Below are 15,496 nucleotides of genomic sequence, written 5' to 3' on the forward strand. Positions count from 1 at the left end.
ATGTCCTCCCTGAAACTACTCCAATTATCCCCCCTTGAAACTCTTTACACTTACGCTGATGACATCCTCGTCCTCCTTGAGACCGACTCGAACCTCACTAACCTCTCCACGAACATATCCTCATGCATAAAGAACCTCCAATCCTGGGCATTCACAATGCATATGAAACTAAACGAGTCCAAAACAAAACTCCTTTGGCTCGGCCCAATATTAGACCATCTACCTTCCTCCATCCCATTGTCCTCCGGCCCCCATTACAGCTCGAGTTCTCAAGCAAAGTTCTGGGTGTCACCTTAGACTCTTCTCTATCCTTCAACGAACATCTCCAATCCCTGGTGAAGAAATGCTTCTTCAGCCTTCACATGCTAAGGAAAGTCAGACCCTATTTTCACCAAAAACACTTAGCAGTCCTAGTACAATCCATCATCCTCTCCAGATTGGATTATTGCAATTCTATCTACCTCAGCCTAACCAAGAAAAGCCTCCACAGACTTCAGCGGATTCAGAACGCCGCAGCTAAGTTTGTTTTCGCGAAAAGCAAATTTGATCGCGTCTCACCACTCCTGTCTAAGCTCCATTGGCTCCCAGTAATCCCCAGGATCCACTTCAAATGTGTGTGTCTGGCCTACAAGATCCTACATGGCATCCTTCCTGCCGTTATCCCTCTATCCTGGAACTCCCCAACCCCTACTTCCTCCAGATCCTCCCAAATTTTTAAACTATCCTTCCCTTCCATAAAAGGTATTTCCCATGCAGGCAAACTTGGGTCATCCCTCCCCTTTAGAATCACTGAGATCTGGAATAACCTCACCTCCCCACTCCGAACCTCAAGCTCCCTCCAACTCTTCTGCAAACACCTAAAAACCTGGCTATTCTCAAAACTGTAACACTTCCCCCCTCTTAGGCCTCTCACCTTCCCCTTTACACCTAACTCTTTAATCTCTCCACTGTAGTTCCTCTCTCATCCTTCTTCCTGTAAACCGTGCCGAGCTCCGCATTCGTGGAGATGGTGCGGTATATAAACCCAAGGTTTAGTTTAGTTTAGTTTAGTAACACTATTCTATCCATTCCACCTTCATTAACCCTTTCCTTATGGTCTCTTGAGATGTAATATAAATTATCAACCTCAAAGGTCTCCACTTTAGTATAATGTAATATCTCCTTCAAATACATTCTCAAGAGCTCCATCGGGGAAAGGTAATGTGTGATTGGAAAATTTAACAAGCGAAGATTTTTAACTCTGATAGAATTTTCCATTTTTTCTAGTTTAGCATGTATCATCATACTATCCTTTATATTGGAAACAGCACTGGCTTGTAGAGTACCTACTGCCTGTTCTAACTTTTCAACCTTAACATCTGTTTCTCTATTTTTAATATCTTGTTCTTTAATTTTCACAGTTACATCAGATGAAAATTGACACAAATTCAAAATGGTTTTTTGTAGTGATGACTCTATTCTATTAATGCTAAGCCAAACATCATTTAAAGTGATCACTTTATCCCTGGGGAGAACGTCCGGACCTTGCCCGGTAAACATCTGTACTGGGGTTAGTTCTTTAGTTTGTCCCAAGGATTGCCCTGAAACCTCCAGTCCAGACAATGAGGATAATTGAGGGGAAGAAGAAATTATTCCTTCCTTAAAAGGGGAAGGAGATTCTTCTAACTGTGAGGTATATAATGGTTGAGGAGGTGGTGTTGGTTCCCCAGAGGATAAAGAGACAGCTTGAATATTAGGAGTTACCTGTTCCTCAGCATGTGGCAAGATGGGAGCCATAAGATGGCGATCCATCGGGCCCGTTGTTCCAGCAGGTGGCGTTGCTTTGGCCTTCCTCTTGCCCATATTGAGGATTGATAGCCCTACTCCCTACTCCTCTTGGGCTCCGAAGGGGCTCAAAAGGGGCAAGCCCCTTTAGCCACGCCCCTTCAGCTCGTGACCCGAGGCTCACGACCGCGGGCCGCTGTTTAAAGGATCTCTTTGAAGGACCCTCTCAGCTGGGGAAAGTCGGGCAGCAGCTGGACTGCCTGTCCCGATGGAAAGCAGTGCTACACCACACTGTCGACAGGCTCCCTTCGGCGGCTGGACCGCTGTTTAAAGGATCTCTTTGAAGGACCCTCTCAGCTGGGGAAAGTCGGGCAGCAGCGGGACTGCCTGTCCCGATGGAAAACAGTGCTACACCGCACTGGCGACCTCAAGTATTCTACTGTTATCCCAGGACAAGCAGGCAGGTATTCTCACTAGTGGATGACGTCATCCAACGGAGCCCTGATGCGGACATCTCACAAGCATACTTTCTTGTAGAAACTTTAGAAGTTTCGAGTTGCCCACATCGCGCATGCGCGAGTGCCTTCCCGCCCGATGCACCGGGCGTGTCTCCTCAGTTCTTTCTCTTCGGCGGAGCTGAGAAGTTTGCCTTTGAAACTCTCTACGCGAAGTTCCTTTTTGTGCCTTCTGTGCTTGCGAGTTTGGGTTTTTTGTGCTCATTCCTGTTGGCCCACATTGCATTTTGTTAAAAAAAAAAAAAAAAAAATTTCGTTCGACCCGTGGCTTCGACCTTGCGGCGGAGCTTTTTCGGCCTATGTCCCGGCCTGTTACCGGTTTTAAAAAGTGTGTCAAGTGCCAGCGCGCGATTTCGTTGATGGACCCGCATCGACGCTGTCTTCAGTGTCTCAGGCCTCAACACTTTCCGAAATCGTGCCGGCCTTGCTCCACACTTACAGCATGTGCGTTTAAGCGTCGCTGTTTAGCATGGAGGCGTCCCCGGTGCTGCCCTCTTAACAGAGCGCAACGCCTTCGACTCCGATTCTACATCTTCGGCCTCGAGTCTGCTCAAGCCTGCCTCGTTTGTGTCGGCTTCAACTCCGACGCCTGCTGCGGTGCCTTCCGCTGTCTTCTCCGGTCAGGTAGTGCAGCCTCCCATTCCTCCAGTGGTGCTTAAGGTGCCCAAGGCCTCCAAGTCCAAGCCCCCTGGCGGCCAAGTGACCGATGTCCGTGTGGGAGGTCCCATTGCTGATGCGGATTTCTCTTTGCCGGCGTCGTTCCACGCCCTGATGGAGAAGCGATTTGTCGAGCTCTTTACCAAAATTGGGCTGATGCTTCTCTCCCAGATCCAGCCGGGGCACGCGGAAGCCTCCCGCGAGGTCGAGCCTCCTCCAGTGCCTCCTCGGCGCACACTCTCACTGCTGGGAGCAGAGTCTCGGTGAGTGTCTGGTCTGGCTTCGGGGCATGTCTCGCAAAGAGCAGAGTCTTTGCCCATGCCACCTTTGGAACAGATACCCTCGATGCATGGCTTGCCTGGCCCGGACCCTTCCTCCATGATGCCGGGCCTCGAACCTTGGGGAGCACCTCGGGGGGCCTCATCTCAGCCTCTGATGCTTCAATCCACAGCCTCCAGTCCCATCTATTCGGTGGCTGCCTCGTCTGGGCGTCACTCGCCTCGTTGCTCGAGGCCTGCTTCTCGACACAGCTCCGGTCGTCGATCGAGGCACTCATTGAGGAATTCATCGAGGCATTCATCGAGACACGCCTCGCCTCGTCGTAAGCATCCTTTCAGGGAGTTTTCCCCGGCGTACTTGCCCCCTCCTCCTATGCTGGAACTTGAGGACTGCGGGGGTTCGTTCTCTCCGTGCCGGTCCTCGGCATCGGCGGCCCAGGCTGCCTCATCTTCTTTGAGCCCGCCTCGAGGCCCGGCCCTGGTGGACCAGTTGTCATTCTCGTCCTTCCTGAGGCAGATGGCGGTGGATCTGGATATCACCCTGGATTCGGGTTCCAAGTTCTCGAAGGAGTATCTGGAGACAATGCATCTTCCTCAACCTCCTGCCGAGTCTCTACGCTTGCCTCTGCATAAGCTTCTGGACCAGACTTTCATGAGATGCTTCGAGACACCATACTCCATCCCGGTGGTCCCGGGGAAGTTGGATGCTCGATACCGCACGGTGCACCATAAGGGCTTCGGGGCCCAGCTCTCGCACCAGTCCCTCTTGGTGGAATCCTCTCTGAAGCGGTCTCATCAAGTTTCAAGTTTTATTTCACATTTGATGAATCGCCTATTTCGAAATTCTAGGCGATGTACATAATAATATAATATAGAAACTTTAACCAAATTACAAAATCAATTAAGACTCACATGAAAGATAGGGAAGGAGGGTAAAGTTACAATGTGGGAGAAGAAAAAAAACAAAAAACCCAGGGAAGAACGAAAGGTAGGGTAAAATTTATGAATAAAAATTTATGCGTAAAAAATTTATGCATTAAAATTGTTTAAGGGCGTCCTTTAGTTGTATTATAAATCAAAGGCGTCCTTAAATAAATAAGATTTTAAAAGCTTTTTAAATGTTATGATATCACTTTCAATTCTGATGTAATGGGGAAGGGAGTTCCACCATTGTGGCCCTCCCAGGTCTATGCTTCCACTCCTCCTGGCCGGGAGGGCAAAACCATGGACAGATTCGGCAGGCGCATCTACCAGAACTCGATGATGGCCTCTCGAGTCCTGAACTATAGTTTCATTTTGCAACCTACTTTGAGTTTTTTCTCTCCATTCTTCAAAAGTTTCTACCCTATCTGGACTCTCAGGCTCGCTTCGAGTACTCGGAGGTGCTGGTGTCTTTGTCCCAACTCCGCCTGCAAATGATGCAATCGTCTTACGACGCCTTTGAGCTCTTGGCCAGAGCGACTGCTTGTTCGGTGGCCATGAGACGCTTTGCGTGCAGATTTTGAATTTTTCTGCGGACTCTAGTATTTTTCTAGGGCCGGGGAGAAGTAAGAACAGCGGCTATGGCTCAGCTGGCTTAGCTGGTGAGCTGTGGGGATGTTTCTATACCAGGTTTATATTGGACTATTGCAACATTGTTTATCTGGGAGTACCAAAGAAAATTTTGAGAAAATTGAGAATAGTGCAGAATACGGCTGTCTGTCTGATATTTGGGCTGAAGAAAAGTGATCATGTCAGTCCTTACTACCGAATATTACACTGGCTGCCAGTAGAAGCACAAGTAATATTCAAGTTTTCTTGTATTTGTTTTAAGCTGGTTTGGGGATTGGCCCCTACCTACCTTTTATCTCACTTTGTGCTATACAGCCCTGCGAGGAAAACCAGGAATTGTAATTTATTTGCCTTCCCAAAGCACTGGCTGTAAATACAGGTCTTATTTGGATAGGATGCTTGCATTTCAAGCAAGTAAACAACAGTCCTGGCTGGGTAATTATATTAGTGGAGCCATGCTGTCTTATGGCACATTTCAAAAAGAAATTAAGACTGTACTATTTGATAAATTCATTTCTTAACCGAAGTTTCTATTCTTAACAAAAATATTATATTGTATTTCTATAGGTAACATGTTGTACTCTTATTATTAATATTTTGTATTTCGCTGATTGTCCAATTTCTCTTTTGTGTAAATCGCCTGGAAGTCGTCTGATTGTGGCGGTATAGAAGAATAAAGTTATGTTATGTTATGTAGGTTTATGTTCTACACATGTCCCAACAGTGGTTTATAAGTATTTGTTGTTTTTCTCCACTCCTATTCGGAGTGTGTTATACTGTTTTCAGTTAAGAATTTTCCTAGATTCTGCTTGACTATTCAGCAGACTAGATTAGTAGAGGGGATGCTTTACTGATATACAAGTTTGATCTCAGTCTCCACCTGTTGGTTGCAGTGAGGTATAATTCCCATCCGTAAAGGAACTATACCGATCTACAAGCTAACAGAAAGAAAATTAGTAGGTAAGAACCTAATTTCTCCTTTCCTCCTAGTGAGTCTTCAGTTCTATAGGAGGGGCTAGCAATCTTGTGCTGCCAGGAATTGAGGTAAGAGGTTCCAGATCTTTCTGTATTCCTTTGGTAACTTACAGTTGAGTACACAACATACTTTAAAGTTTGGATTTCTTTCTTCTTGGCATCATTGTATATGTGGCTCTCCCAAGGCACCATTTTTTTTCTGGTGTTGGGGGCATTTTTGAGCTGTAAGAACATAAGAACATAAGAAGCGCCATCTCCGGATCAGACCTTCGGTCCATCAAGTCCGGCGATCCGCACACGCGGAGGCCCTGCTAGGTATTCACCTGGCTTATTTTATAGCCAACCATATCTTTATATGCCTCTCTCAAGGAGATATGTAGGTAAAGGAAACGGAGGATCATTTGTGTTAGTTTTTATTTCTTCAAGATATCTATAAATAAATCTAACAAATACTTTTCCAAGCTCCAGGGTGATGGAATCTGCATTGTAGCTTCTTGAGAGCTAAGAGTGAACTTGCTCTATGCGACTGGTTACTTTGAGAACTAGCTTCTTCCTTCCAGAATATCTCAAACCTTTTCTTCCTTTTTGGTTGTAAGTCATCTGGGAGCTTGTTTAAAAAAAAAAAAAAGTGAAGCAGGCAATTGGGAAAGGTATAACTCCATATATGGCACAATGTGCTATCAATTTGTAGCCGCTTTGTGCCTGAGTACACCGTGAATGTGACTGCAAAAAGTATCTTGCAGGATGCCTTTTTATTGCTTATTGCTCATTGATAGCCAAATGAATTTCTAGTTTTGTTATTTTTGTAGTACTATAAAGATACCTTGAGTTATCCCAGGACAAGCAGGCAGCATATTCTTGACTGATGGGTGACGGCACCGACGGAGCCCCGGTATGGACAATTTTAGAGTGATTGCACTCTAAGAACTTGGAAAGTTCTGGTAGGCCGCACCGCGCACGCGCGAATGCCTTCCCGCCCGACAGAGGCGCGCGGTCCCCAGTTTCTTAGTTTCTTAGTTTCCGCGGAGCTAAGAAGACGTGTTTCTTTCAACGGCTGTTGAAAGTTCTTTTTTCTACTAATATCGCCTTCCCGCTCGCGTAAACCCTTTTGGAAATTTTATTTCCGTTGTTTCTTTTCTTTTCTTAAAAAAAATAAATAAATAAACTTAATTTTTTTTTCTTCAGTTTTCGGTTAGCCCCGTCGGGGCCTATTGCCATCATCGAAGCCTCTGCCTTCGATTTGGCAGAAGCCGTATTCACTTTCATGCCCCCTCAACCCGGGTTTAAAAAGTGCCAGCGGTGCGCTCGACCAATTTCACTGACAGACCCACACAACTGGTGTCTGCAGTGTCTTGGTCCTGACCATCGAGCATCTACCTGCTCCCGCTGTGCGACTTTAAAGAAGAGAACACTTAAAAACCGCCAAATACAGCAGCAGTTATTGTTCGGCGCCGAGATGTCTGATTCCGCACCACCGGCACCGACGTCGGCTCCATCTCAGTCGGCACCTACTTCGTCGACACCGCGCGATACTGCGCCGGCGTCGCACCCCGCAGGTAAGCCGGCTAAGAAGCCTTCCCCGTTGGAGCGTCCTCTGGTCTCAGTAGCAGCGAGTCCAATCCTGCCGACCACGAGGCGCCCACGGAAGCGCTCCGCTCCGATTGAGGTGAGCCCCTCGACATCGGGTTCCTCTTCGGAGTGTAGAGCGGCACTCAAGGTACCGCAGAAGAAAAAAGCGGTACCGGTGCCTTCATTGGACGAGCGCATTGCCGCAGTCCTGCAGGTCCAGCTAAAGGAACAACTCCAACAGCTACTCCCTGCTCTTTTGACCCCGAGCCTTCCAGTCCCGGTTCAGTCTGAGCCGCCGGTACCGACGGTGCAGCAGGCCACTTTATTGGCATCCAATTTGTCGGTACCGGGGCACATCACTTCTTCGGTATCAATGCCAGTCTTGGCACCGGAACCGAGACACCAGGCTGTTCAAACATCGGCACCGGCACAACCCTTAACATCTCCCGGTACCGGTTCACAGAGGTCTGGTAAGTCGACTCATAAAACTCGACACCTAGAACCCTCCACACCGGAGTCACGAGACCGCAGTTTTCAGGTGAGGGATCCTGATCTGTGGGGTGATTCAGAAGAGCCTTTCCTCTCTGAGGGAGAGTGTTCATCAGGGGACGAGGATCCTTCTGGTTTTGATCCATCTTCCAAACCTGATGCAATTTCTTTCACCTCTTTTCTTAAAGAGATGTGTGACTCTTTATCTATTCCCTTGGAGGCTGAATCCAAAAAATCCAAGGCATTTTTAGATGCTCTTGACTTTGACCAGCCTCCAAGGGAATTTCTCAAGCTGCCTCTCCATGACATTTTAAGAGAGACATTTTACAAAAATCTAGAGACACCCTTGACCATTCCAGGAGCTCCCCGTAAACTGGACTCCTTATATAAGGTTATACCAATTCCAGGCTTTGATAAGCCTCAACTCCCCCATGAATCTTTACTAGTAGAGTCTACTTTAAAGAAATCCACGGGGGCTAGTGTATATGCTTCTGTCCCTCCTGGCAGGGAAGGTAAGGCTATGGATAAGTTTGGCAAAAGGCTGTATCAAAATGCAATGCTAGCGAACAGGTCAGGAAACTATGCTTTCCATTTTTCCTTTTATCTTAAGCATCTTATTCAAAGTTTGTCATCTTTTGAGAAATATCTCCCTGACCGTAAGAAATCAGCCTTTCGCCAAATTTCTTCATCGCTCTTGCAACTGCGCAAGTTCATGGTCAGATCAATCTATGACACTTTTGAGCTGACCTCTAGAGCCACGGCTATGTCAGTGGCTATGCGACGACTGGCCTGGCTCAGAGTGTCCGAACTCTATGTCAATCACCAAGATCGACTGGCCAATGCACCTTGCTTAGGGGATGAGCTGTTCGGAGAATCCATGGACTCTACTACTCAGAAACTTTCAGCTCATGAGACTCGATGGGATACTCTCCTTAAGACAAAGAAGAAGACCCCACCTTCTAGGCCTTTTCGTCAACAATCGGCCTATCAACGAAGGTTTATGGCTCGTCCCTTACCTCAGACACAGCAACAACCCAGGCGTCAGAGGCAACAACAGAGGCAACCTGCTCGACCTGCCCAGCAGCAACAGCAAGTGAAACCTCCTCCTTCTCAAAAGTCAACTCAGCCCTTTTGACTTGGTTCTCCTGGACATAGCCAGTCTTCCTCCTTTTACTCATCTTCCTCAGCCCATAGGAGGACGCCTTATACATTTCATAAGCCGTTGGGAAATCATCACCTCGGACCTGTGGGTCCTCAACATCATCCGCCACGGCTACTCTCTCAACTTTCAGACACCTCCTGCCCAAAGTCTACCAATAGAGTCTGCTTTCAACACTCCTCGGTCTTCCCTCCTTCTTCAAGAGGTTCAATCCCTCCTCCTTCTGAACGCTATAGAGGAAGTTCCTCTAGATCAGAGAGGGCAGGGATTCTACTCCCGTTATTTTCTAGTCCCCAAAAAGACAGGAGATCTAAGACCCATTCTAGATCTTCGCGATCTAAACAAATGCTTGGTCAAAGAGAAATTCAAAATGCTTTCTCTGGCCACTCTTTACCCTCTTCTCAATCAAGGCGACTGGCTATGTTCCCTCGATCTCAAAGAAGCATACACTCATATACCGGTCAATCTGGCCTCCAGACAGTACACCAATACAAGGTGCTGCCCTTCGGTCTTGCCTCCTCTCCAAGAGTGTTCACCAAATGTCTGATTGTGGTGGCTGCCTTTCTACGATCTCACCACCTTCAGGTCTTTCCTTACCTGGACGACTGGTTAATCAAGGCCAATTCATCTCAGACTGTTCTCCTGGCCACCAACTAAACCATCCTGTTTCTTCAACTTCTGGGGTTCGAGATCAATCTACCCAAATCTCATCTCATCCCCACTCAGAGACTTCAATTCATCGGAGCTGTCTTGGACACAGTCCTCATGAGAGCGTTCCTGCCATCCAACCGTCTTCAAACGCTTCAATCTCTGTGTCAGCAGGTGCTTCCACAACTTTCCATCTCTGCCAAGCAAATGATGATACTCTTGGGTCACATGGCCTCCACAGTTCCATGTCACACCCTTCGCACGTCTTCACCTGCGCACTCCTCAATGGATCCTAGCTACCCAGTGGTCCCAAGCGATGGATCCTTGCTCACGTCACATATCTGTCACATCATCTCTTCGTCAGTCTCTACAATGGTGGTTGATATCCTCAAATCTCTCCAGAGGTCTTCTGTTCCATCTACCTCTTCATCAACTAGTCATCACCACCGACGCCTCCCCTTATGCCTGGGGAGCTCATTTGAACGAGTTCCAAACTCAAGGCCTTTGGACAGCCCAGGAAAAGAAGCATCACATCAATTTCCTGGAACTCAGAGCGATGTTTTATGCCCTCAAGGCCTTCCAACATCTTCTCTTTCCTCAAGTCCTCCTGCTGTGCACAGACAATCAAGTTGCGATGTACTACATCAGGGGTGCCCACACTTTTTGGGCTTGCGAGCTACTTTTTAAATGACCAAGTCAAAATGATCTATCAACAATAAAATTAAAAAAAAACACAAAGCACACTGTATGCATAGAAAATGTTAATCATCATTCCTATTCCAGGGTTTTTCAAAGAGGTCAAAGCAGATGACTCTAAGCACTATCACCTCAGTAACAACCATACAAAAATAGACAAATATACCCCCTCCCTTTTTACTAAACCACAATAGCAGTTTTTAGCGCAGGGAGCTGCGCTGAATGCCCAGCGCTGCTCTCGACACTCATAGGCTCCCTGCGCTAAAAACCTCTATTGCGGTTTAGTAAAAGGGGACCTTAGTGTAAAATATAGACAGCAGATATAAATTCAGACACATTTTGATCACTAAATTTAAAATAAAATCATTTTCCCTACCTTGTCTGGTGATTTCATGAGTCTCTGGTTGCACTTTCTTCTTCTGACTGTGCATACAATCTTTCTTCCCTTCTTTTAGCCTGTATGCTTCTTCTCCTCCAGACCTCATTCCTTCCCCCCAACTTTTCCTTCCTCTTCCCTGCCCTTTCTTTCTCTCTGCCTCCTTTTCATTTTTTTCTGTTTATCTTCTTTCCTTCTGTCTCCCTGCCTGCCCTTTTTCTTTCTTTCTCCCTGCCCTCCCCCAAGCCACTGCCACTGCCATTGCCATCGGGGACCAGGACTCAAACGCCACCAATAACAGGCCCCAAGCTCTCCCTGCTTCGGCCAACCAGCATTCCTCTCCCCGACGTCAATTCTGCCGTCGGGAAGAGGAAGGCTGATCAGCCCAAGATCGTGATCAACCTATTGGGGGAAATGCTGCCGGGTCCTGCCTTTGCGGAAACAGAAAGTAGGCAGGACCCGGCAGGAACAAGAACAAATGCTTCACTAACCTGTCTCCCGCATTAGCCCGTAGCGAACGCTTGCTTCAGGGCTCTCAACATGTGCGTGCAGGCTTCCCTTCTCCCCCCCACCCTCCCCGGACATAACTTCCGGTTTCGGAGGGAAGAGAAGAGAAGCCTGCACGCCCACGTTAGAGCCCGGAGCATAAGTTCGCTAGGGACTGAAATCTCCAAGCCAGTTTTTTGGGTGTTTTTTTTAATGTTCAGCAGCAGCAGATGACAGCTGGGCGGACCGCCCAGCTAAAAGGCCCTAGGGAGAACACTGGAGAGGAAGGCTGATCGGCCCGTAGATCAGGACGGCAACACGAGTGCGATCGACTCGAGTTGCCTTCCTGAGCTACTGGTCGATCGCGATCGACGCGTTGGGCACCCCTGTACTACATCAACAAGCAGGGTGGGACGGGCTCTCGCCTCTTGTGCCAGGAAGCCCAGAAGATCTGGACTTGGGCCATAAATCACCATCTATTCCTGAAAGCTATCTACATTCAGGGAGAAAAGAATTCCTTAGCGGACAAGCTCAGCAGAATTCTCCAGCCTCACGAGTGGGCACTCGATCCTTTCACTCTACAGTCCATCTTCGCTCAATGGGGCACTCCTTTTTGCAGCTCCTCACAATCACCAGCTGCCCCTATTCTGCTCCAGACTCTACTCTCCTCACCGTCTGGCAGCGGATGCATTTCTCCTCGACTGGTCCAATCTGTTCCTGTACGCTTTCCCTCCTCTGCCTCTCATGTTGAGAACCTTGTTCAAGCTCAAGAGGGAACGAGCCACCATGATTCTGATTGCTCCGAGGTGGCCCAGGCAACATTGGTTCTCCCTTCTACTTCAACTCAGTTCCAGGGAACCTTTTCTTCTTCCACTGTTTCCTTCTCTGCTTACACAGCATCAGGAGACCCTTCTACATCCCAACCTCCAGTCTCTGCACCTGACAGCTTGGTATCTCTCGGGCTGACTTCTCATGATACTATTTTGCCTCAGCCCGTTCGTTCCATTCTAGATGCCTCCAGGAAACCAGCCACTCTGCAATGTTACCATCAGAAGTGGACACAATTTTCTTCCTGTTGTCTTCTTCATCATCTTGATCCCACTTCTCTGGCAGTGGAGACATTGTTGGATTATTTGCTTTCTTTGTCTGACTCTGGCCTTAAGTCTTCTTCCATCAGAGTCCACCTCAGTGCCATTGCTGCTTTTCATGAGCCGGTTCATGGAAAACTTCTCTCAGCTCATCCCCTGGTGTCCAGGTTCATGCGGGGTCTTTTCAATGTGAAACCACCTCTTAAAGCCCCTCCTGTTATCTGGGATCTCAATGTGGTTCTTTTCGCCTTAATGAAGCCTCCATTTGAACCTTTAGCTACCACTCCTTTCAAGTTTCTCACTTGGAAGGTACTTTTCCTTATTGCTCTTACCTCTGCCAGGAGGGTCAGTGAGCTACATGCACTAGTTGCAGATCCACCTTTTACGGTCTTTCATCATGACAAGGTGGTTCTGCGTACACATCCAAAGTTTCTCCCTAAGGTTGTCTCTGAATTCCATCTCAACCAATCCATTGTTCTGCCTGTCTTCTTTCCGAAACCTCACTCTCATTCTGGGGAACAGGCTCTGCATACTTTGGATTGTAAGAGGGCTCTAGCTTATTATCTAGAGCGTACGAAACTCCACAGATCAGTTCCCCAACTCTTTCTGTCCTTTGATCCGAATAAATTGGGACGTCCTGTTTCTAAACGTACGTTGTCTAATTGGCTGGCAGCGTGCATTTCATTCTGTTATGCTCAGATCGGACTGACACTGGAAGGTTCTGTCACGGCCCATAGAGTCCAAGCGATGGCAGCATCTGTAGCTTTCCTCCGTTCCACTCCTATTGAGGAAATCTGCAAGGCTGCTACTTGGTCCTCAGTTCATACTTTTACATCTCATTATTGTCTGGATGCATTCTCCAGACGGGATGGACACTTCGGCCAATCTGTTTTGCAAAATTTGTTTTCCTAATGGCCAACCTTCCCTCCATCCCTCTTTTTGTTAGCTTGGAGGTCACCCATCAGTCAAGAATATGCTGCCTGCTTGTCCTGGGATAAAGCACAGTTACTTACCGTAACAGGTGTTATCCAGGGACAGCAGGCAGATATTCTTGCGTCCCTCCCACCTCCCTGGGTTGGCTTCTTAGCTGGCTTATCCTAAATGGGGACCGCGCGCCTCTGTCGGGCGGGAAGGCACTCGCGCGTGTGCGGTGCGGCCTACCAGAACTTTCCAAGTTTTTAGAGTGCAATCACTCTAAAATTGTCCGTACCAGGGCTCCGTCGGTGCCGTCACCCATCAGTCAAGAATATCTGCCTGCTGTCCCTGGATAACACCTGTTACGGTAAGTAACTGTGCTTTCCTGCTCCATGGCATATGGTCTTTATGTGGCTTCATTTTTCCATGTTTCTAAAAAACATAAATCTTAAAGCAGATATTTGGATTACTCAACATGTCAAGCATTTCCTAAATATATTCTGTGCTATTACCTTTTGGTAAGATATGTCTTTCTTTTTTTTTTTTTTTGCAGTTTAGTTCAGTGGCTTAAACACAGCAGAAAAGAATACTGTGAATTATGCAAGCACAGATTTGCTTTCACACCAAGTAAGTATATACTACTGTGACCCTTAAATACGTACACACACTCTCGCCCTTTCCAGGTAAAGCAGCATGGGACTTGTTATATTGCTTAGCCATGATCAATTATATTCTTATCTTGTATTCAAGTATTTTGAGATTCTTTTCATGGTTGAGGGATAATTTAAATCAAAAATCACTTAACAATCCTTGGCTATCAGAAATCAAACATGCTTCATATGTTTCCAAGCCCACCTGAAAGGGAAATTTTTCTTTAGTCATCTGATCTGTTGTTAACGAGATGTTCAATGTTCTGTTTTACCAATATTTACTTTGAACCCAGCTACTTGTCTGCATTTCTGTAACTTTCAGCAATAGTGGTAAGTAAAATCATAAAGATGTTTTTAACAACTAAATGATGCTAGTTAGCCTTGGGGGAGGTGAAGACATTCTTAAGTTGAAAGCAATAGTATTGTGATATTATGTTCCAAGATTGCATTATATAACTGCTTATATGAGGTTGGCAAGGTAGCAAGTTGCTGACTGCTCTGTTTGATGCCATTGTTCAACCTTGAAGAAGCTTAACTTGTGCAGAGTACCAGATACAACTCTTATCACCTTGTTGGCAGGCTGGATGGACCATATAGGTCTTTTTATCTGCTGACATTTATTATATTATAAGGCACAGCCCTCTCATGTCCCTTTTGGAGTAGCTACCACTCCAAAGTTTTCCTCTCTGTTCTAGAAGTAGAAGACCTCCAATGTCTTTAGGAGTGCAGGTGTTGTGGAAGAATAATGTCTTCGTAAGGAATAAGGAGAGAAAAATCCTCACAGCCAAACGGGGGAGTGGGGTCCAGAACAAAAAAATGAGGAGGAGTCCAAAGATTGTCATAAAAACTTTTGTTTTTCTAAATTGACTATAAGATCCTCTAATAAAATAAAGACTTACAGCTGGAGAGGCACAACTCAACATGGTCATGATTCGACAGAGGTGTAGGGTTATATGTTCTCTCAGGGTTTCCGCAGGTGAAATTGTGCTTGTTGCAGGTTTTCAGGTCTCGCTGCGTCTTGTCAAGTAGAAACCGACATTATCTCGGGACAAGCAGGCAGCATATTCTCACATATGGGTGATGTCATCCACGGAGCCCTGGTACGGACAGCTGCAAAAGTGCATCAGCACGTTAAGAACTTTAGAAAGTTAATGACTGACCGCAGCATGCATGCGCGAGTGCCTTCCCGCTTGACGTAGATGCGCAGCTCCTCAGCTCTTAGTTTTCCACGGAGCTAAGAAGTCATGCTATCAAACGTTCGTCGTTTTTTGCCTTTGTCTTCCCACTCACGCGTTATTTTTTTCTTAATTTTAATTTCCTTTTTCTCCCTTTGTTTCTTTAAAAAAACAAACAAATTCTTTGGGTATAGTTTTTTCCCTCATCTGTTGTCATTTGATGGTTTGACTGGCAGGGCCTCTTTCTCATCTCAGCCATTGAGTTCAGTTTGGCTGAGGCGATGTTCCTGTTGATGTCCCACCCAGTAGCGGGTTTTAAAAAGTGCGGCTAGTGCCAAAGGACATTTCCATCACTGACCCTCTCAACTGGTGTATACAGTGCCTTGGCCTGGAACATCGCATCAAGACCTGCGCGCATTGTTCCAGTTCAGAAACGCACCATTAAGAGCCACATTCTAGAATAAGAGAAGTTGTTTGGTATCGGCATGGATGGAGCTGAAACATC

At 46.8% G+C, this 15,496-nt stretch overlaps 1 protein-coding gene across 3 annotated transcripts in view; it reads left to right on the plus strand.

Moving 5' to 3' along the window:
- The window catches only part of MARCHF6 (membrane associated ring-CH-type finger 6), a 590,605-nt gene that overhangs the window by 50,386 nt on the left and 524,723 nt on the right, over nucleotides 1–15,496 (plus strand). For all 3 annotated transcript variants that reach the window (XM_033929823.1, XM_033929822.1, XM_033929821.1), the window contains exon 3: nucleotides 13,720–13,793. In XM_033929823.1, the coding sequence (XP_033785714.1) occupies nucleotides 13,720–13,793 (74 nt within the window). The remainder of the gene's footprint in view (nucleotides 1–13,719; nucleotides 13,794–15,496) is intronic.

Source organism: Geotrypetes seraphini, chromosome 2, assembly GCF_902459505.1.
Source record: "Geotrypetes seraphini chromosome 2, aGeoSer1.1, whole genome shotgun sequence".
Taxonomy (NCBI): Eukaryota; Metazoa; Chordata; class Amphibia; order Gymnophiona; family Dermophiidae; genus Geotrypetes; species Geotrypetes seraphini.